Source organism: Symphalangus syndactylus, chromosome 3, assembly GCF_028878055.3.
Source record: "Symphalangus syndactylus isolate Jambi chromosome 3, NHGRI_mSymSyn1-v2.1_pri, whole genome shotgun sequence".
Lineage (NCBI taxonomy): Eukaryota > Metazoa > Chordata > Mammalia > Primates > Hylobatidae > Symphalangus > Symphalangus syndactylus.
The window spans coordinates 71,385,774-71,407,994 of NC_072425.2; the positions used below are offsets into that span (position 1 = coordinate 71,385,774).

At 37.4% G+C, this 22,221-nt stretch overlaps 1 protein-coding gene across 2 annotated transcripts in view; it reads left to right on the forward strand.

The window, feature by feature from the left end:
• The first annotated feature begins 2,280 nt into the window (after positions 1-2,280).
• The window catches only part of ALDH1A1 (aldehyde dehydrogenase 1 family member A1), a 180,815-nt gene continuing 160,874 nt past the window's right edge, over positions 2,281-22,221 (forward strand). Inside the window, exon 1 of one of the 2 annotated variants that reach the window (XM_055272247.2) lies at positions 2,281-2,439. In XM_055272247.2, the coding sequence (XP_055128222.1) occupies positions 2,296-2,439 (144 nt within the window). In that variant the 5' untranslated portion in view covers positions 2,281-2,295. The remainder of the gene's footprint in view (positions 2,440-22,221) is intronic. The other variant, XM_055272248.1, reaches the window with a different exon arrangement.

Sequence of the window (22,221 nt, forward strand, 5' to 3'; positions counted from 1 at the left end):
ATGGAAAAATATTTATTGTGCATTTACTGCAAGAAAGGTGCTCTGCTGAAGTTTGCATACATCACATATCATTTAATTCTCAAAGCATTCCTGTCCAACATGTATTATTAGCATTGCTTTTTTATCAAGTGAGCAAATAAAGACTTAGGGAGTTTATATAGCCTTATAGCTAGTTAGTGGAAGAATTACAATTCAATGGATTCTGGTCTTGAGAATATTAAATATTGATATTAAGTATTAATGTTTAACATGTAAGATAATGCATTATGAATTTAATATCCATGAATCGTCATTTACGGTGAAGACATATGACCTAAAATAGACTTCTTTTTTTCTCATCTCCAGCCTTTCCACGTGCCATAAAAGCAGTTGTTTTAGGGAGTTGTTTTAGGCAGTTGTGTATGAGAATTACATTGAGAAAGCTAGAGTATTTATACTAGAGAAAGGGAAACAAATAAAAATGAATAGAAAATCTACAGAAAATAAAAGAATAGGAAAAGAAGAAAAATAAATGAAAGTTTTGAGAGAAAGCATCAGAGGATTTTGAGTTTGGGTTTCTTTTAATTTGGGGCACTATAAATCCCTTCCCAGTAGGTGGTGCTAGAGTATATCAGTCCCAGAATCCAGAAAGGCTGCCTTGGTCCCTTTCCTCTCCACGTACAGAAATAAAACAAAGCAAAACCCCTCACAACCAATCACATACCAGAAGTTGAGCATTGACTGACTTTTTGTAGTGATGCCAACTTTAGAATAAATTATACTTTCCTCTGTATTACACAAAAAAAGAGACTATTTGAAATGCAGTCCCCTTGTGAGGAAATACTGTAATGCCAGCAAGAGTTGAAACCTTTTATTCAGTATTTTTCCTCTGAGATTTTGTCCTACGTTCTTGAAAGATGTTTTCCATAGCCACTTAGTAAGTACAAAGTAAAAGGAGTTTCAGAGATTCCCAGTTCCACATAATAAACGCAATATAAAAAGAGGTTTGCAAATGCTCACCTCCCCAACAATTTTCTCATAATGAAAGAAAACATGAGAATAATAAAATGTCAGTATAATATGATTTAAGAATACACTGAAGGAAAACCCTTTAATTTCTTAACCAAATAATACAGAGTTATACATACCCAGGAAACTAAAGAGCTGATGGAGCTACCAGAGCCTTTTCCATTCTCAGCCTGAGCTAGTCCCCAAAATACACATTTATTAAAGTGTAGTCTCTTCCTGGACCATGGATACACTGAGATAGACTTTCTTGTATGTTGAGAAATGATCACTTGTCATTTTCATTCCAACATCTTTAGTTTAATCATAAATGTGTCATTGAAGACATGTATAAAAAGTAGGTACAGCTCGGCCAGGCGCGGTGGCTCACGCCTGTAATCCCAGCACTTTGGGAGGCCAAGGCGGGCAGATCACGAGGTCAGGAGATCGAGACCATCCTGTTAACACGGTGAAACCCTGTCTCTACTAAAAATACAAAAAAAAAAAAAAAAAAAAAAAAAAAACAAAAATTAGCCGGGCGTGGTGGCACACGCCTGTAGTCCCAGCTACTCTGGAGGCTGAGGCGGGAGAATGGTGTGAACTCAGGAGGCGGAGCTTGCAGTGAGCCGAGATCGCGCCACTGCATCCAGCCTGGGCGACAGAGCGAGACTCCGTCTCAAAAAAAAAGAAAAAAAAAAAAGAAAGTAGGTATAGCTCTATTGGCTTCTTATCAAAAGCAACATTTCTCTTCCTATTACTCCCAGCAGTATCTTGCCATTTCCATCTTATCTGCCCATGAAAGTCAAGGAATGATTTTATTTCTTTAATGTGCTAAAGAATACAGCTAGTGCAAAGGGCTTGGAAAGATTGCAAGAGAATAAGAAGCATCTGCATATACAGAAGGAGATAATTTTTAAGTAAATGAGTTATGACATTTGTAATTTTTCTCCTTCAGCTTTAGATTTCAGGAATAAAACACTGCGAGTACAAGATTATAAAGGCCACACCGCCGATAGAGGTTTGGGGCACTCCTTCAACCACTCACAAATTGGACAGTATGTTTTGATGGAGCGTGCCCTCCTTTATCAGGTTTTTCAGGTTTTGAGGAGAGGCTACAAGCTGGGAATCAGCATAACTAATCGAGACAGAATTTGTGTTTTGTGCTTCATGGATCTTTTTTACATTCATGTGCACTTAAAGAAGGCAGCCAGCTCCTTCATTCTTTTAACCTCACAAGAGGTATGTGCTGTAGGACAGAAAGGCTAATTATCCAGCAGATGATCTGCCTTCCTGGCACTCCTTGAGGGAATTATGCCAGATAGGGGAAAGGGAGACATGTGCCTTGTGGAAAAGAGAAGAAGGGAGGGGAGGCATGCCCCAGAAGTCCAGGATGGGAAGAGAGATCTGCAGACTCCCAGGGAACCTACAGCTTGCTCCTTCACAGCATTGCAGGAGGTGAGCAGAGTTTTGGGTTAGGTGGGAGGGGTGTGGCTGCCTAGTATGCCTGAGGAGCTGGAGTTTAGGCTGAGTTTCACAGCCTTTGCAAAGTTTACTGGGCTTCCAGATGGCACTAAAACCCAAGGCTCTCAGATTTCAGTAGCCCTTGTAAGTTTAGACAAGGCATCTCAGTGGTAACCGGATGGGTAAAAGACCCCCAAATGCTTTGGTTTTCATAAGATGGGTGTGAGTGAGAGCACACCAAAATAAATTCAGATTGAATTATCAGGGGATTTGAGCTCAAAAAAAGATCTAAGCTTACTTTAAATAAATACATTTGATTTCTCAGATTTTTTACTAAGACATATTTATTTTAGTTCAAGTTTAGTTTCTCATTCTGAGATTTTCCCCTAAAAATGTAACTAACTGTCCATGCCAACAAAGGCAAATAACATTTTTGTTCCAAAGAAAATAAAAAATGCAAGAAGTGGAGAGAATTGTATAAGAACATCTTTTTAAAATACTGTTCTTTTCTGGGTAAACATACTACTTGATAAAAACTCAAGGAACTATTATTATTACGTAACAGGCAAATTTTGCAAGATAAGAATCAGGGAGGGGTGCGTAGATTTTAACATCCTTGTACCTGCAAGTGTGCATGGCAACAAAAGAATAATGTTTGGGCTTTTATGATGGGAATCAAGAGACAGCCTCATGACTGAATTATCCAGTGACATAGAGAAGTTATTGTTCACAACCTTTTATGTTAGGGTAACAAGGAGATGACAGCCAAGACCTAACTAAGGTCATACCACAATTCGTTCGGTTCAGTGTTCTAGCCACACCTTGCTGTACCTCAGTTCTTCAACAAACAAGGTGTGTGCCACCTTGTGGTTAGAAATTCTCAGCAGATAATTGTTCTTTTATTCTGGCTTATCTAGAGCTAGATTCAGGACAGACAAGTATTTCAGACATCTCCATTTTAAAGAAAAGTCAGGTTTTTCCCTTGAGATTTTGCCACTCCCGGCATTATGCTGTGGATCCTACCAGCGCTCTAGTCTCAAGCTTTGTTTCCTGTCCCAACATCTCATGACTCTTCACATTAGCAGATCCAGTACTCACTCACCCCTCTGGATTGCCTTCTTATTTTATTTTATTTATTTATTTATTTATTTATTTTTGTGAAAGAGTGTCATTCTATCGCCCAGGCTGGAATGCAATCTCTGCGCACTGCAAACTCCGCCTCCCAGTTCAAGTGATTTTTGTGCCTCAGCCTCCAAAGTAGCTGACATTATAGGCGTGCACCACCACACCTGGCTAATAATTGTATTTTTAGTAGAGACAGGGTTTTGCCATGTTGGCCAGGCTGATCTCAAACTCCTAGCCTCAAGTGATCCGTCCACCTCGGCCTCCCAAAGTTCTGGGATTGCCAGCACGAGCCACCATGCCAGGCCTGGATTGCCTTCTTATATCAAGCTTCTAGATTTCCTTGTTTTTACTTTCCTACCATAATTTTAAAAATTGTTAAATTGTGTTGAGATTTTTCAATGTGCTTTACCAAAAAAGGTTTTTCTGAATATCAAATCAACCATCTTGACCCCATTTTCCATTTTCTGTCAAGTACATCTGAGCCAGTCTTTTGCCTACATCACCACACCAACGTTAATGTTAAAAAGATAATTTTCAGAAAAAGGTGAAATCATGACCCTCATTCAGATATGAAAATGAACATGTGTTAAATAATTTTACTCACATAATATGAGGGAGCCAGGGAGGTATTATAACTGATTCAAAGGAAAAGTCAAACAGCACCAATTTATCTAGAGCACAGAATGTTGAAATTAATTGGAAAAGCAGACAAAACTGATTTTTCCACATTAATTTAGATCACTACCAAACTGGACACAGAAAGTCAATTAATGTCACTACCAGACAAGTCAGAATTTGTTTGTTACCTACCACTTACAAAGATTTGCAAAATAGCTCAAAGACAACCAGCAGGGGTAGAATCTGATACCCTAAAAGAGTTGTCAGACTATGTTTAGTTGCCCACTGAAACAGAAAATGTTTTTCATACACTGATCTTGTCAAGGTCATTAATGACTTCTACACTGAAAAATTCAGTGTCATTTCTCCATAATCACCTTGCTTCAGCTATTAACAGCTTTTGATATAACTAATGACTCCCTTTCTTTTGGGAAAAAAAATTATTTGCTCTCCCCTTTGCTGATTTCTCTTCATCTTCATAAACTCTTCTCCATCTGTACTCATTGTGTAGGTGACTTCATCCGATTCCAAGTATTTAAATACCAACTATATGCTTAAAATTCCTAAGATTATATCTTTAGTCCCAGCATCTCCTGGATACACCTGACTTATACATTTTTTGGCTTACATCTACTGTCAAGTTGCCATCTTAAATTTAAACTGGACTTTGATTTATTTCAATCTACGCCTTTTCAATACACACTCTCTCACACACACACACACACACACAAACACCCACACCCACACACACATACCTGATCTTCATATAGTTCTAGTTACTCAAGCAAAATCTGCAGAGTCATTCTGAATATCTTCAAATTGTCCCTCCAGGTTCATTCTCTTTTCTAAACCCTGATCCATGCCAGCAAACTAAACTGAATATCATCTCTCAGTAAACATCTTGCAAGTGTGTAATAGCCTTTTACACTTGCTTTTCTACAATCTATTCTCATATGCAAACAGAGCAAACTTTTAAAATGAATATCATATCCTGCCCTTTAGACCTTCTTGCTATTCCTTGAATATACTTAGAATATTCTTGTCTCAGGGTCCTTACTTGCCTGGAAGGTGTTTCCCTTAGATATCCATTTTTATTTCTCCTTCACTACAACTCCATGAATAAATGTCACCTTATCAGATATTTTCTTGACTCTCATATGAAAGGGCATCCTTCCTCTTCTCCACTATCATTCTCTATCCCCCCTACTCTAGTTCACATAGCACTTACCACCACTTTACATAATTTATATATCTGTAGTGTATTTATATTTGTTTAAGGTTTATTTGATATCTTTCCTTCTCAGATTCTAAGTTACTTGAGAGCAAGAACTTTTGTCTATTTTTTCCAGTGATGTTTCTGCTGTGTATATAAAAATGTCTGCATCATAGTCACTCCATACGGGTGTGGAGTGAAATGAAAGACTGAATAAACGAATTGACCAATGATGCAGAAGTTATGTTATGGCACCCTGAGTGATACATGGTCAGTTCTACTTTTATTTGAGTCCCAATCATTTTTCAACAGAAAGAAAAGAAGTTCCCTACATATAATCACAAATATAATCAAATACTTGAAAGATGTTCATTGGTCTCAATGTGACTTTAAAACTGAAACACAAACAAAATCAGAATTGAGCAATAATTTCTTAAGAAGCCAATAATGAGGAAACAAATCAGCAGGATAAACAAAGATCTATATAGAAGAAACTTCACATCATTGTGGGTTCAAGTTATATTTTCTTTGAGTCAAAAAGCACAGTTACACTATTGATAGTATAATTAGCATCTTGTTTAATTCATAAAATTGCCTTGAATAAAGTAATGATTGCCTAGTGAATTTCTAAGTTCTCCATTGGAAGAGAAATATAAATATATCAAATCCATATTATGTAAATTTGATACATAACATAAATTTGATACATAATATAAATTTGATATGTTTATATTTCGTAAGCAATAGAATAAATATTCTTCATCTTCCTTTCACAAAATTACTTTATTTCATTTTTATAGTTTTGCATTTAGAGCCTTCTATACTTTTATTATATCAGTAACTATTAAAATTCAGCTCTTTAATGAAGCAATTTCAGCTTTATCCTATACATCTCTGATAACATTGAAGCAACTCTCTTATGGTCAACTCTATACCATTAAATTATTTTTCATTATATCCTCATGATAGTAATAGAGTGTATTGGTCCTGGTATTTTTTCTGAAGATTACTAGCATAAGAATTATCTGGGGAAGCCAAATTCAAATTTCCATACCATCTTATTTGGTAAACAATGAAGAATAAGACCTATTTAAACCTACTTAATTTTTTTTTTTTTAAGACGGAGTTTTGCTCTTGTTGCCCAGGCTGGAGTGCAATGGCACCATCTCGGCTCACTGCAATCTCTGCCTCCCAGGTTCAAGTGATTCTCCTGCCTCAGCCTCCTGAGTAGCTGGGATTACAGGCACACACCACCACACCCAGCTAATTTTTCTTCTTTTTTTTTTTTTTAGTAGAGATGGGGTTTCACCATGTTTGCCAGGCTGGTCTTGAACTCCTGACCTCAGGTGATCTGCCCACCTCAGCCTCCCAAAGTGCTGGGATTACAAGCATGAGCCACTGTTCCTGGCCTAAACCTACGTAAATTAAATGAACATAGGGAATAATGTAAAGGATAACTGGTAATGGTTTCAAATATAGCTTGTTCTAGTAGTTCAAATAATAGCTCCAGAACCTGCCATGTCTCCACCCTTAGATTCTACTTCCCTTCATGTTGAGTGATTCTCAGACTCCTCATGATAAGATGTTTGCCAAAATCTCTGTTCCAGGAATAAAGATGTCTCCGCCTCTTTCCAGTAGCTCTTGAAAAGCCTTAGAATTAACTTTGTATACCTTAAGAAAATCAGTAACTTTTTCTCTGTCAATAGCAAGTTTGAAGCAAAAGAAAAAAAAGAAAGATTCATCTATAATAGGGACTAAACATGAAAATTCTTAGACTTAAATATAGCAAGAGTAGCATAAGATTTATATAAAAGTTAATTTATAAAATCCAAGTGAAGTACATAAAATATTCCTAATGATACTACTATTATAGAAATGTCACTACTTCTAAAATTAATATAGAAATGTTATGCAACTTAAATTACAATCTTAATAAGCTTTTCTGTTGAACAACATAAAGTGATTCTAGAATGTATGTGGAAAAATATATCTCTAGAAATAGTCAAGAAATTTATGAATACTGAATAATAACAAGAAGGCAAAGTAGGAGACTTCCAGATACTAAAATAACTATGAAGTAACTGTAATCAAAGGTAAGTGTATAATATTAGCACAGGAATAGGTAAATACATTAGTCATATATGCCTGAGCATCCATAGAAAGATTTAGTAGTTATAGGATTTTAATCGAACTTAGTGAGAGTGTCTAATTTAGTAAATGATGCTTGTATGTTTGATTATCCATGTGGAAGAAAAATGAATCCTTGCTCTAAGAAAAATATTGAAAGAAAATTTAGAAGGCTATTTGTATAAATTTGAGATGGGAAAGATATTCCCAAGTATGACAGAAATCACAGAAACCATAAAGGAAAAGCTAGATATATTTGGCTCTTTTAAAATTATATATTTCTGCAAGGCAAAAGATACCAGAAACAAAACGAAGAAACAAATTTAAAGATATTTAAAGTGTTGAAAATTAAATTAAGTGTAGAATAAGTTTATTTTTCTGGGGCACTAGTTATTAAAGGATCATTACATGTGAATTCCTTCTGTAGAATTCATAGGATTATCAAACTGTGTAAGCAACAGAAAGAGAAATTACAAATTTTATCAATAAAACTATTTTACAATTAGCACTTAAGCTTTCATTTCTAATGAAATGATACTTCTAGAAAAGCATGAAAAATCACTCCAATTCTTTATTTTAAAAATAAGTAAATAAGAAGCAGAATGGTACTCATTTGAAAAGATAGAGTAAAACAGAGCAAAAGAAACACAAAGGCAATGAAAAATAATTAATAAGAACTCAAAAATGTCCCTTTCAAACAAAAGTTGAAAGGGTCAACAGACTTGCACTTTTGACCAAGAAGGAATTTTAGAAATGTGAGTCAATAGAAAAAAACATCCTGTTTTTCAGTCCAATCATGGCAATGAAAAATAAGATTCTGGAAAACATAAAAGTGGCATGCCACAAGATAAACATAAGTTACTACTCTTAGATGACTCTTAAATTATGAACAAAATATAGACATTGTAATAACTGAAATGTATTTTAAATGTAGGGTTTGATCTGATTAATGGAGAAAATCCCATAGCATCTCTACTGAAAGGAACTATAAAAAAGAAGTACTGGTAAAACAGCTTTCTCAGGGGGCCATGGTAACTGTGAGCTAATATCATTTGTATTTGGTAGGAGGTGGGGAAGAATGGGAGATCATTAACTTTTGAAGGACTTCAGTGGATGAATGCACTCAATCTGTCCCAGATGCATGTCATTAAGAAAGAATAAACTAGCTAACATTGCCAAAGTTGAGTTCACTTAAGGTATCAGGTCAGGGATGTTTTTCATGATCTGTGTCTTTAATAAGGATATGTTTTCCATCAAAGTGGCTAAAATGGGAAAGACAGAAAATATCAAATGTTGAAGAAGGTGTGGAACAACCAGAGAGCTGTTTTATGGCACTGGTAGGAGTGTAAATTGGTACAACAACGCTGAAAAACTAGCTGGTAGTTCAAAAATTAAACAAATGAATGTTCGTGACTCAGCGGTTCCAGTCTTAGGTTCATATGGTCAACAGAAATGTGTACCAAAGAATGTTCACCAAAGAATGTGCACAAGAATGCACAAGCAGCACTATTCATAATAGAACCAAACTAGAAACTGTCCAAGTGATTACTAGTAGCAGAACAAACTCATAAACTGCTATATTCACCTAACGGAACACTCTACAACAATGAGAATAAATGAAATGCAACTATGCAACATGGAAACAGGTCTTGCAAACACAACATGGATGGATCTTCAAATGCAGTGTGGCACAAAAGAAGTCAGGCACAAAGATAATGTGTTGTTTACTTCCCTTTATATACAATCAAAAAACAAGCTAAACTATAGGCATTGGAGGTCAGGATAATGGCTGTCTTTGGAGCATGGCAACCAGAGACTGTAAGGGGAATCAGAGGACAGGGGTTCTGGGATGCTGGTAGTTCTCAGCTTGTAAAAATTCATCAAGCTATATAGTTATGTTTTGTATGCTTTTCTGTATGTATATTTTAATAAAAAGATTCCCAACACAGGTGTCTGTGTGTGTAGTACAGAGCTGGAAGCAATAATAGGAGAAGTGAGCAAGTTAATTTTCCTTAAATAGAGGGAATCATTTATAAAAATTTATAACTAAAATGCAAACAGCAACTTTGTATTTATAGGATAATGGACTTCATATATATGTTGTCCAATAGCCCAGGAGAAACAACATCTTTGGTTGTTATATCAAAGCCAATGGCTAATATTACACCTGCTTCAAATAATACTTTCATGCACTCGATTCCATTATGTAAACTAAGAATATTGCTGTATTAGTCTGTTTGCATTGCTATAAAGGAATATCTAAAACTACAAAACTCTTTTATTTAATTTGTAAATAGAAGAGATTTAATTGGCTCACAGTTCTGCAGGGTGTACAGAAAGCATGGCATCTGCCTCTCCTCCTGGTGAAGGTCTCAGGAAGCTTACAATCATGGCTGAAGGCAAAAGGGAAGCTGGTGCATCATAAGACGAGAGAGAGCAAGAGAGAGCAAGGAGGAGGTGGCAATCTCCTCTATTTTTTTATTTTTTAATGTGTATTTTTATTTATTTATTTTTGATTTATTTATTTTCTATCTCAACAGGTTTTGGGGGGACAGTTGGTGTTTGGTTACATGAATAAGTTCTTTAGTGGTGATTTCTGAGATTTTGGTGCACTCATCACCTGAGCAGTGTACACTGTACCCAACATGTAGTCTGTTATTCCTCGCCACCCCCAACTTTTTCCCCTGAGCCCCAAAGTCCAATGTATCATTCTTATGCCTTTGCTTCCTCATAGCTTAGCTCCCACAGATAAGTGAGAACATATGATGTTTGATTTTCCATTCCTGATTTACTTCATTTAGAATAAGCCTCCAATTCCATCCAGGTTGCTGCAAATGTCATTTCATTCCTTTCTATGGCTGAGTAGTATTCCATGATGTGTGTGTGTGTGTGTCTGTCTGTCTGTGTATCACATTTTCTTTATCCACTCATTGATTGATTGGCATTTGGGCTAGTTCCATGTTTTTGCAACTGCAAATTGTGCTGCTATAAACATGTGTGTGCAATATCTTTTTCATATAATGACTTCCTTCCCTCTGCGTAGATACTCAGTAGTGGGATTGCTGGATCAAATGGTAGATCTACTTTTAGTTCTTTAAGGAATCTCCACACTGTTTTCCATGATGGTTGTACTAGTTTACATTCCCACCAACAGTATAAAAGTGTTTCCTTTTCACTGCATCCCCACTAACAGCTATCATTTTTTGATTTTTTATTTATGGCCATTCTTGCAGGAGTGAAGTGGTATTACACTGTGGTTTTGATTTGCATTTCCCTGATAATTAGTGATGTTGAACATTTTTCCATATGCTTGTTTTGGTCATTTGTATATCTTCTTTTGAGAATTGTCTATTCATTCTTTAGCCCACTTTTTGATGGGATTGTTTGTTTTTTCTTGCTGATTGGTTTGAGTTATTTGCAGATTCTGGACATTAGTCCTTTGTCAGCTGTATAGATTGTGAAGGTTTTCTCCCACTCTGTGGGTTGTCTGTTAAATCTACTGATTATTTCGTTTGCTGTACGGAGCTTTTTAGTTTAATTAAGTCCCATCTATTTATTTTTATTTTAGTTGCATTTCTTTTGGGTTCTTGGTCATGAAGTCTTTGCCTAAGCCAATGTCCAGAAGGTTTTTTTTTCCAACCTCATCTTCTAGAATCATTATGGCTTCAAGTCTTAGATTTAAGTCTTTGATCCATCTTGATTTTTGTAGAGTGAGAAATGAGGATCCAGTTTCATTCTTCTACATGTGGCTTGCCAATTATCCCAGCAACATTTGCTGAATAGGGTGTCCATTTCCCACTTTATGTTTTTGTTTGCTTTGTCGAAGTCCAGTTGACTATAAGTATTTGGGTTTATTTCTGGGTTCTCTATTTTATTATATTGGTCTGTGTGCCTATTTTTATACCACTACTATGCTATTTGGTGACTATGGCCTTATAGTATAGTTTGAGGTCGGGTAATGTGATGTCTCCAGATTTGTTCTTTTTGTTTATTCTTGCTTTGGATATGCAGGCTCTTTTTTGGTTCCATATGAATTTTACGATGTTTTTTTCTAGTTCTGTGAGGAACGATAGTGATATTTTGATAGGGATTTTATTGAATTTGTAGATTGCTTTTGGCAGTATGGTCATTTTTACAATATTGATTCTACCCATCCATGAGCATGAGATGTGTTTCCATTTGTTTGTGTCGTCTATGATTTCTTTCAGTAGTGTTTCTTAGTTTTCCTTGTAGATGTCTTTCACGTCCTTGGTTGGGTATATTCGTAAGTATTTTATTTTTTGTGTAGCTGTTGCGAAAGGGGTTGAGTTCTTGATTTGATTCTCAGCTTGGTTGCTCTTGGTGTATAGCAGAACTACTGATTTGTGTACATTAATTTTGTATCCTGAAACTTTGCTAAATTCATTTACCAGTTCTAGGAGCTTTTCAGATGAGTCTTTAGGGTTTTATAGGTATATGATCATATAATGAGCAAACAGCAACAGTTTGATTTCTCTTCACCAATTTGGATGCCCTTTTTTTCTTTCTCTTGTCTGATTGCTCTGGCTAGGACCTCAGCACTGTGTCGAATAGAAGTGGTGAAAATGGGCATCCTTGTCTTGTTCTAGTTCTCAGGGGGAATGCTTTCAACATTTCCCCATTCATTATAATGTTGGCTGTGGGTTTGTCATAGAAGGCTTTTATGACCTCAAGATATGTCACTTCTATGCCAATTTTGCTGGGGGTTTTAGTCATAAAGGGATGCTGGAGTTTGTCAAATGATTGTTTGTGTCTATTGAGATGATCATGTGATTTTTGTTTTTAATTCTGTTTATGTGGTGTATCTCATTTATTGATTTATCTATGTTAAATTTTCCCTGCATCCCTGGTATGAAACCCATTTGATCATGGTGGATTGTCTTTTTGATATGCTGTTGGATTTGGTTTGCTAGTATTTTGTTGAGGATTTTTGCATCTATTATAATCATGGATATTGGCCTTTAGTTTTCTTATTTTGTTATGTCCTTTCCTGGTTTTGGTATTAGGATGATACTGGTTTCATAGAATGATTTAGGAAGGATTCCCTTTTTCTCTGTCTTTTGGAATAGTATCAATAGGATTTGTACCAATTCCTCTTTGAATGTCTAATAGAATTCAACTATGAATCCATCTGGTCCTGGACTTTTTTTGTTGGCATTTTTTTTTATTGCCATTTCAATCTTACTGCTTGTTATTGGTCTGCTTGGAGATACTATATCTTCCTGGTTTAATCTAGGAGGGTTGTATAGTTGTATATTTCCAGGAACTTACTCATCTCCTCTAAGTTTTCTAGTTTATGTGCATAAAGGTGTTCCTAGTAGTCTTGAATAATCTTTTGTATTTCTGTGGTATTAGCTGTAATATCTCCCATTTCCTTTCCAATTGAGCTTATTTGGATCATCTCTCCTTTTCTTGGTTAATCTTGCTAATGGTAAATCAGTTTTATTTATCTTTTCAAAGAACCAGCTTTTTGTTTTGTTTGTCTTTTGTATTTTATTTTGTTGTTGTTTCAATTTAATTTAGTCCTGCTCTGATCTTTGTTGTTTCTTTTCTTCTTCTGGGTTTGGGTTTGGATTGTTCTTCTTTCTCCAGTTCTGTGAGGTGTGACCTTAGATTTTCTATTTGTGCTTTTTCAGACTTTCTGATGTAGGCATTTAATGCTATGAACTTTCCTGTTAACACCTCTTTTGCTGTATCATGGAGGTTTGATAGGTGGTGTCACTACCATCATTCAGTTCAAACAATTTTTTAATTTCCATCTTGATTTTGTTGTTGACCCAAAGATCATTTAGGAGCAGGTTATTTAATTTCCATATACTTGTATGGTATCGAGGATTCCTTTTGGAATTGATTTCCAATTTTATTTTACTGTGGTCTAAGAGAATACTTGATATAATTTTGAACTTCTTAAATTTACTGAGACTGGTTTTGTGGCCTATCATGTGGTCTATCTTACAGAATGTTCCATGTGCTGATGAATAGAATGTATATTCTGCAGTTGTTGGGTAGAATGTTCTATAAGTATCTGTTAAGTCCATTTGTTCTAGGATATACTTTAATTTCATTGTTTCTTTGTTGACTTTCTATCTTAATGACCTGTCTAGTGCTGTCAGTGGAGTATTGAAGTCCCCCACTATTATTGTGTTGCCATCTATCTCATCTATTAGGTCTAGTAGTAATTGTTGTATAAATTTGGGAGCTCCAGTATTAAGTGCATATATATTTAGAATTGCGATATTTGCCTGTTGGACTAGTCCTTTTATCATTATATAATGTCCCTCTTTGTCTTTTTAACTGCTGTTGCTTTAAAGTTTGTTTTGTCTGATATAAGAATAGCTACTCCTGCTAACTTTTGCTGTCCATTTGCATGGAATATCTCTTTCCAGCCCTTTACCTTAAGTTTATGTGAGTCCTTTATGTGTTAGATGAGTCTTCTGAAGACAGCAGAAACTTAATTGGTGAGTTCTTATCCATTCTGCAGTTCTGTATATTTTAAGTGGCGCATTTAGGCCATTTACATTCAGAGTTGGTATTGAGATGTGAAGTACTATTCTATTCATGATATTATTTGCTGCCTGAATACCTTGGTTTTTTTCACTGCATTATTTTTATACAGGTCCTATGAGATTTACGCCTTGAGGAGGTTCTATTTTGATGTATTTTGAGGATTTGTTTCAAGATTTAGAGCTCCTTTTAACAGTTCTTGTAGTGGCACATTCTCTCAGGATTTGTTTTTCTAGAAAAGACTGTGTCTTTCCTTCATTTACAAAGTTTAGTTTCACTGTATACAAAATTATTGGCTGATAATTGTTTTGTTTAAGGAGGCTAAAAATAGGACCACAGTCCCTTCTAGCTTTTAGGGTTTCTGCTGAGAAATCTGCTGTTAATCTGATAGATTTTTCTTTATAGGTTACCTGATACTTTTGTCTCACAGCTCTTAAGATTGTTTCCTTTATCTTGACTTTAGATCGCCTGATGACTATGTGCCTAAGCAATGATCTTTTTGTGGTTAATTTCTCAGGTGTTCTTGGAGCTTCTTGTATTTGGATGTTTAGATCTCTAGCAAGGCTGGGGAAGTTTTCCTTGTTTATCCCCTCAACAACTTTTCCTTGCTTATCCCCTTGTTTTCCTTGTTTATCCCCTGGGATAAACTTTCAGATATCTCATCTTCCTCAGGAACACCAATTATTCTTAGGTTTGGACATTTAACATAGTCCCAAAATTCCTGGAGGCTTTGTTCATTTTTTAAAATTCTTTTTTCTCTGTCTTTGATGGATTGGGTTAATTCAAAAGCTTTATGTTCGAGCTCTGAGGTTCTTTCTTCCGCTTGTTTGGTTCCATTTCTGAGGTTTTCCAGTGCATTTTGCATTTCTCTAAGTGTCTCCTTGACTAGAAGTTATGGTTGTTTTTATTTATACTCTCTATTTGCGTGAAGACTTTTCCTTTCATATGCTGTATCATGCTTTTTATTTCTTTAAGTTCGACTTTGCCTTTCTCTGGTGCCTCCTTGATTCTTTCTCTGGCACTTCAGAGATTTCATCTTGGTTGGGATCCATTGCTGGTGAGCTGGTATGATCCTTTGGGGGTATTAAAGAACCTTGTTTTGTCATATTACCAGAATGTTTTTCTGGTTCCTTCTCATAGTCTGGGGTAGAATATGTCAGAGGGAAGATCTGGGATTCAAGCGCTGCTGTTCAGATTCTTTTGTCCCACAGGATGCTCCCTCTATGTGGCGTTCTCCCCCTTCCTCAAGGGATGTGGCTCCCTAGGAGCCAAACTACAGTGATTCTTTTTACTCTTCTGGTTCTAGCCACCCAGTTGAGCTACTGGGCTCCAGGCTGTTACTGGAGAGTATCTGCAAAGAGTCCTGTGATGTGATGTGTCTTCAGGTCTTGCAGCCCTGGATACCACTACCTGCTCTGATGGAGGCAGCAGGGGAGTTAAGTGGACTCTTGAGTTTGTGTCGTGTTTTTGTTTAGTGCACTGGTTTTGTGTTGGTTAGCCTCCAGCCAGGAGGTGGCGCTTTCAAGAGTGTATCAGCTGTGGTCCTACAGGGAGGATGCAGACTTGCCCTAGGAACACCTGGTTAAGTATTCAGGTTTCTCAGGCAGTGGGCAGAGCCATAGAGCTCCAGATTACGACTTCAGCTACCAGGGTGGCTAGAGAAAGACTACCAGGAAGGGGAAGAGATAGGCATGTCTGAGCTCAGCCTTTCCTTGGGCAGGGCTTGCTGTGGCTGCTGTGGGGAATGGGGGTGTGATTCCCAGACCAAGGGAGTTATACTTCCATGGGAATTATGGCTGCCTCTGCTGAGTCATGTATGTCACCAGGGAAGTCGGAAAAAGCCGGTAGTCACAGGCTTCACTCTGTTCCAACACAGCCCACAGTCCTAAAGGCCAGTCTCACTCCCACTGTGCCCCCCAACAGCGCTGAGTCTATTTCCAGGCAGCCAGTTACCAGGGCTGAGAACTTGCTCCAGACCAGCACCTCCCTGTTGAGAAAGCAAGCCGACTCACAGTTTTTCAGTGTCTCACGCAGCCTCCAGCAGTGATCCAGTTCCTTCAAAAGGTCTATGGATTCTCTTAGCTTTGCTGGTATGTTCTGCAATAGTTTTTGGAGCAAACGTCCATGATATGAGTCTCCACACACTGGTGTGTCCATCTGAGAGGGAGCTGCTAGCTAGTCCTGCCTCGTATCCACCATCTTAATCCCTTCTCTTGCAAGCTCCTTTCAACAACCAGCTCTCATCATCACCACGTAAATGGTACCAAGCCATTCATGAGAGATCTGCTCCAATGATGAAAACTCCTCCCACCAGGCTCCACCTCCAACACTGAGGATTACATTTCAACATGAGATTTGGAGGAGACATACATTCAAACCATATCAATTGTTAAATAAAGAGATACCATCTTCTAAATCATTTCACTGCTCATAGCAATTTTACCTTTCGAAAGCCTTTACAAGCAATACTATTCTATGACCCACAAACGCCTAGTGAAGTAGATTGCCAATCAATAAATATTTTAAATGGTCATGAATTATCCAGTACATGTTCAATGACTTTACATTTAAGCCACTTAGCTAAGTACTGCTAGGACAATAGGTGACATTCTGCCTTTCAAATATGTTAAATTCTCTTCCTAATCTGCTGGATTTCCAAACTACCCTGTTTTCACCTACTCTGAGATGGCAAAAGCCTTTAGCAATGCTAAACAGACAGATGAAAGTCAAAATGCTAGGCAGAACAGTAAGAGGCACACTGAGGCCCAATGAGGACTGCAAGTATGGAATGCTAGGAAATAGTGTAAGCTAGGTGAAGTTGGCATAGGGGAGTCAAGGAATGAAGACTCTAGAAAAGTGACCATCTGTGAAAAGAGGTAAATTGGTAGAGCTATACAAATACACTTATCAAAGAAAAAGCATCCATCATGTTGAGGTGGTATAATTCCCTCGACCCCCTTCGCCAGTAGGAACTGAAATGGCTCGTTTCACTCAGGCTGCCACTGGCCACTCCTTGCAGGAAGAAGCATGCGAGCAACAGAATGAGGGAACCAGAGTGAATGAACTCTAGAACTGGCTAGTCACTCCTCTCTGGAGGAGGCAGGCTCTGTGTGGGCCCCACAATGGTGTCAAACCATGTTTCAACCAATGCTCTTTCAGCTCTGCAGTCTGGGGACTGCCAAGTGTCAACCAGCTCAGTGGAAGGTCACAGTGGCAGCTTCTGTCCTCTTGGCGCCCAGGTTCTTGTCCGGCATCCAGGAAGAATCAGGTCACACAAACTGAAAGGTGATGAATGCAGAAGACTTTATTGAGCGGTGGGTGGCTTTCGGTGGAAAGGGAGGCTGGGAAGGGAATGGGAAGGTGATCTTTCCCTTAAACCCAGCCATCTCCGGCTGGGCCCATCTCCGAAGCTGCACTGTCTGAAGTTAGCCACGTTTATGTGTTGTCTCTGATGCTCAGTTGCTTCTCTGCTCGCCACTCAGCTGCTTGTATACTTGATGCTCAGCTGCTTGTGTTGCTCTGCCAGCTGAAGTCTTTTATTGGCACAGGATAGGGGTGGGGCAGGCCAAAAAGGCAACATTTGGGTGGAAAAATGGGGTCAGCTGTTTTCACTTGGGGCCAAGGTTCCAGGCTTAAGGGTGGGATTCAGCCAGAAGCCCAGCCCTACTCTATCAACGTCAAGGTCTGTTTTACAAAAGGAGGTTATTGCAGCATACCCCATCTATATGTGTAAGGAGAGTAGAAGGAAGCTTGAATATTTATGACCAGTCTTAGAACAACTAAAATATGTGTATGTAACTGTATGACTATATATACACATTATGTAGAGGTATCTGTGTATATAAATGCATATATATATATATATATACAATTGTATTATCATTATTTATGTCTACTCTAAGGAGTTCTGCAACTTAGGGGTAATATTTTAGTCATTTTTTTTATGCTTGGCACCCAAAGTGCCTGGCTTAGACTAGGGGCCTGAAAACACTCATTAACATGAAATAAAAGTGTTTTGTATGTATGCAGTTTCTTGACGAATCAATGAATAATCTCAGACATCTAAGGTTTTGTACTTACAGTTTTTTGTCTTCCTGTATTCTCAGTTGCCAGCTTTTGTTTTCATTTAATTAATGCAAAACTGCTATATCCTGCAGTTTCAACTCACAGTTCGGTTGTCTAGTCTGAGTCTGAGTATTCACTCTCCCTCTGGACCAGCTCTACCAGCTTTATGACAGATACTTGCCACCCTTAAACATTTCTTTACCATTTACATGATGGTAATGTTTTGGGTTCACAGATGTGAAGGGAATGTATAATCTTAAATAAACACAATATGCTCTGTATTAGGCTTATGCTCTAAATATAGTACTGTATTTATAGTATTACGTTTTTTGAAAAAAATCATAGTTTTGTCAGCATTCTATTTACAACACATTGCTACATCTTTCTCTTTTCCTATATTTTTAACAAAATCAATAAAAGTGTACATGCAGTATTTTACATTTGCTATTTGTAATATATTATCCCTTCATTCCAAAAAATAAACTTCCACAACAATCATTAAATGGCAGGAAATATTAACCATCTGCATGCATTATCACACTTCAGTTTTAAATTTTAGTTTGGAATATTTCAAACATAGAGAAAACTAGAATAAAAAACGTGATGAACAGCCTTCAACTCATCATCAAATTCTATGAAATTATATATTATATCATTGAAACTCTGTGATACCTTCCCCATCTTAAATCTTTCTCCACAGAATACTGGATTTTGTGTTTATCATCCTCATGTAAGCATTTATTCCCATAGTATAAACACTTGAATATGTCCACCCAAAACATAGCATGATTTTTCAGGTGTTAAAAAAAATTACGTATGCTGGGCACGGTGACTCATGCCTGTAATCTCAGCACTTTGGGAGGCTGAGGTGGGCGGATCGCCTGAGATCAGGAGTTCGAGACCAGCCTGGCCAAAATGGCAAAACCCTGTCTCTACTAAAAGTACAAAAAAGGCTGGGCGTGGTGGCAGGCATTTGTAATCCTAGCTACTCAGGAGGCTGAGGGAGGAGAATCGCTTGAACCCAGAAGGCAGAGGTTGCAGTGAGCCAAGATCATGCAACTGCACTCCAGCCTGAGCGACAAGAGCAAGACTCCGTCTCAAAAAATATATATATATACATATATATGTATATATATATTATCGTATCTTGCTCCATATGTACTTCTGCAATTTACTTTTTTTACTGAATGTTTCAGCAATGTATTCATGTTGATTTATGTAACACTAGCATACTTGTTTATACTACTGAATTCTATTATATGACTACAACATAATTATGTATATCTAGCATCTTATTTATGAACATTGGGTTGTTTCTAGTTTTTCACTTTTAAAAAAAGCTGGAATGGATAATGCATGCCTTCTTCTGCATATGTGTGAGGATTTCTCTAATGGAATTGCTAAATCTCAAGCAAGTAATCTTCAAGTTTATTAAACATTTTCAAATGTTTCTTCATATTTACATACCCAATCAGAGTGAATGTAAGTTCTTATTTCTCCAAATACTTAGCACTATTTGTATTGACCTATTTGTAAATTGTAGATTGTTTGCCAACCTACTATGTGCAAAATGGTATTTTAGGTTGCTTTAATATGTATGTCACTGGTTATTACTGAGGTAGGTACCTTTTTATGCTTGTTGGCCCTTCATATTTTCACCTATTTATAAGCCTTTCCCATTTATTGGGATGGAGATCAGTGACTTTTTCCTTATCAAGTTGAATAAAGTCTTCTTAATTCTGGATACTACTCCTCTGTCTGCTCTATGTGTTCCAAATATCATTTTTCACTCTATGGCTTCTTTAGCTTTTGTCTATTATGCCTTTTTTTGAGCAGAAATTTACCATTTCAATGTAGAAAATGAATTGTTTTCTTATGGACTGCATTTTCAGTATCTTGTTTAAGAAATTTTTCTTTATTCTTCTAAACATCTAAGGTTTGACTTTTCTTATGAAGGTCTTTAACCTACCTGAAATTGATTTTCTGAATGGAATAACTTTGGAACGTACTACAAACACAACTTTATATTTTGACATGCTGCTAGAATTTCTTTTAAATTAAGGCATATACTGTTGAAACCATTGCCATATGGAAACTACATAAGTTTTGAGTTGAGTTTGATGTAGATTTTAACTCTGCAGTAAGCCTTACCTGAAGACTATCTTGGGCATGTTCATCTTTCTGAGCCTCTTTTTCTGTGAAAACTTAGTACTAGGCCGGGCATGGTGGCTCATGCCTGTAATCACAGCATCTTGGGAGCCTGAGGTGGGTGGATCACTTGAGCTCAGGAGTTCGAGACCAGCCTGGCCAACATGGTGAAACCCCGTCTCTACTAAAAACACAAAAATTATCCAGGTGTGATGGCACATGCCTGTAGTCCCAGCTACTCAGGAGTCTGAGGCAGGAGAAATGCTTGAACCTGGGAGGCAGAGGTTGCCATGAGCTGAGATGGTGCCACTGCACTCCAGCCTAGATGACAGAATGAGACTCTGTCTCAAAAAAAAAAAAAGATTAGTACTAATGCCTGTTCCATGGTTTGTGTCAAAATTAATAATTCAGAAATATCTACTATATTGCCTGAAACACAGAGTATGCCGTTAGGGACTCGATCTCTGGCAGTGAAACGAAATAGCAATAGCTTGAGAGAACCAGAACAAATCAAGATGAATGCTTGCTTATATAATTTTGGCATAACAAGATGATGATAAATAAAAATGAATATCCCACATTTTGGAAACTAATAATATGAATGTCTGTGAGATTATAGGATCAGACTTTCCCTCTGTGAGTCCTAGCTAATCCTAGGTTAGGAAGTGAAGATTCAGAGTTCTGCCCAGGACAAGGGCCAGAAGAGACAGTTCTCTGGGGCTGAGAGAAGGCTCCTTTGCTTCTTTATTTTACCAACTTCGAAGTGTTCATAAGTTGGAGTGAACAGCTCTAATGGGGATTGGAGTGGTCAGGGTAGGGAGTGCGTGGGGGGACCTATCCACAGGGAGAAAAGAATGCAAGGAACTGTTCCAGGATGCAGTCTGGGAAGAGTCTGTGCTTAAGCAGTAGGCTATAGAACTTTTTAATTTTTCTGGAGTCATCCTTTCCAATAGCCCCAAAACTTTAAGTAAATTTTCTTCAAAATCACAGCTAAATCTCAATTACACCCTTGAAAAATGCGTAAATCTCAATATCCATGCTTAGATACAAACTGTCCCGGGAGAGAATAGGGATCCTTCTCTCCAACAGAATGGACAGAAGACGTGGCAGATGCCATCAGACAACAATGTTTCTGGTGGAGCCGATGACACTGTCAGCTACCCATGCATTTGTGTTGGCAAGATGCAATGGGAAGAGAGGAAAAAGTTCAGTGACATTTTGGAATGCACTTGAGATGTTGGCTTTGGAAACCTTCCTAAATACCAAGGACATACTTTGATTATGGTTCTGGAAAGACACATGAGGGCTAATTTCCATGAAAATGTGCCATAAAAATGAAAGGAAGAGAGAGAGAGAGCCTGGAGCAGTAGCGTGCACTTGTAAACCCCAGGAGGCTGAGGTGAGGGCATCACTTGAGGCCAGGAGTCTGAGATCAGCTTGGGCAACATAGCGAGACACTTCCTCTACAAAAAATAAAAATAAAAATAGCTGGGTGTAGTGGCACACACCTGTAGTCTCAGTTCCTTGGGAGGCTGAGGCAGTAGGATCACTTGAGTCCAAGACTTTGAGGCTGCAGTGAGCTATAATTGTGCTACAGCACTCCAGCCTAGGTGACAAACTGAGATCCCATCTCTAAAATAATAATAACAAAAAATGTTTTTAAAAAATTAAAGGCTTCTTTGATGAGACTTGGACCTTGTAGATTATAAAAGTGTGAGAAGACTGAACAGATTTTTAGGCCGAGGAGTTGTAAGCAACACAGTAGAAATTAAAATGTGAGCAGAGATATCAGAAATACTATCTTTACCAGACATTCTTAGACACTTCCTTTTTGCTAAAGCTTTTCCTGTTCTCTCACTAGATCCACTCACTTAATCATTAATTCATTCCATCATTCACCGAACATTCAAACCAATGTGAATGGATTGAATGTTCAGCCTCCTTGTAGCCAATTCAAT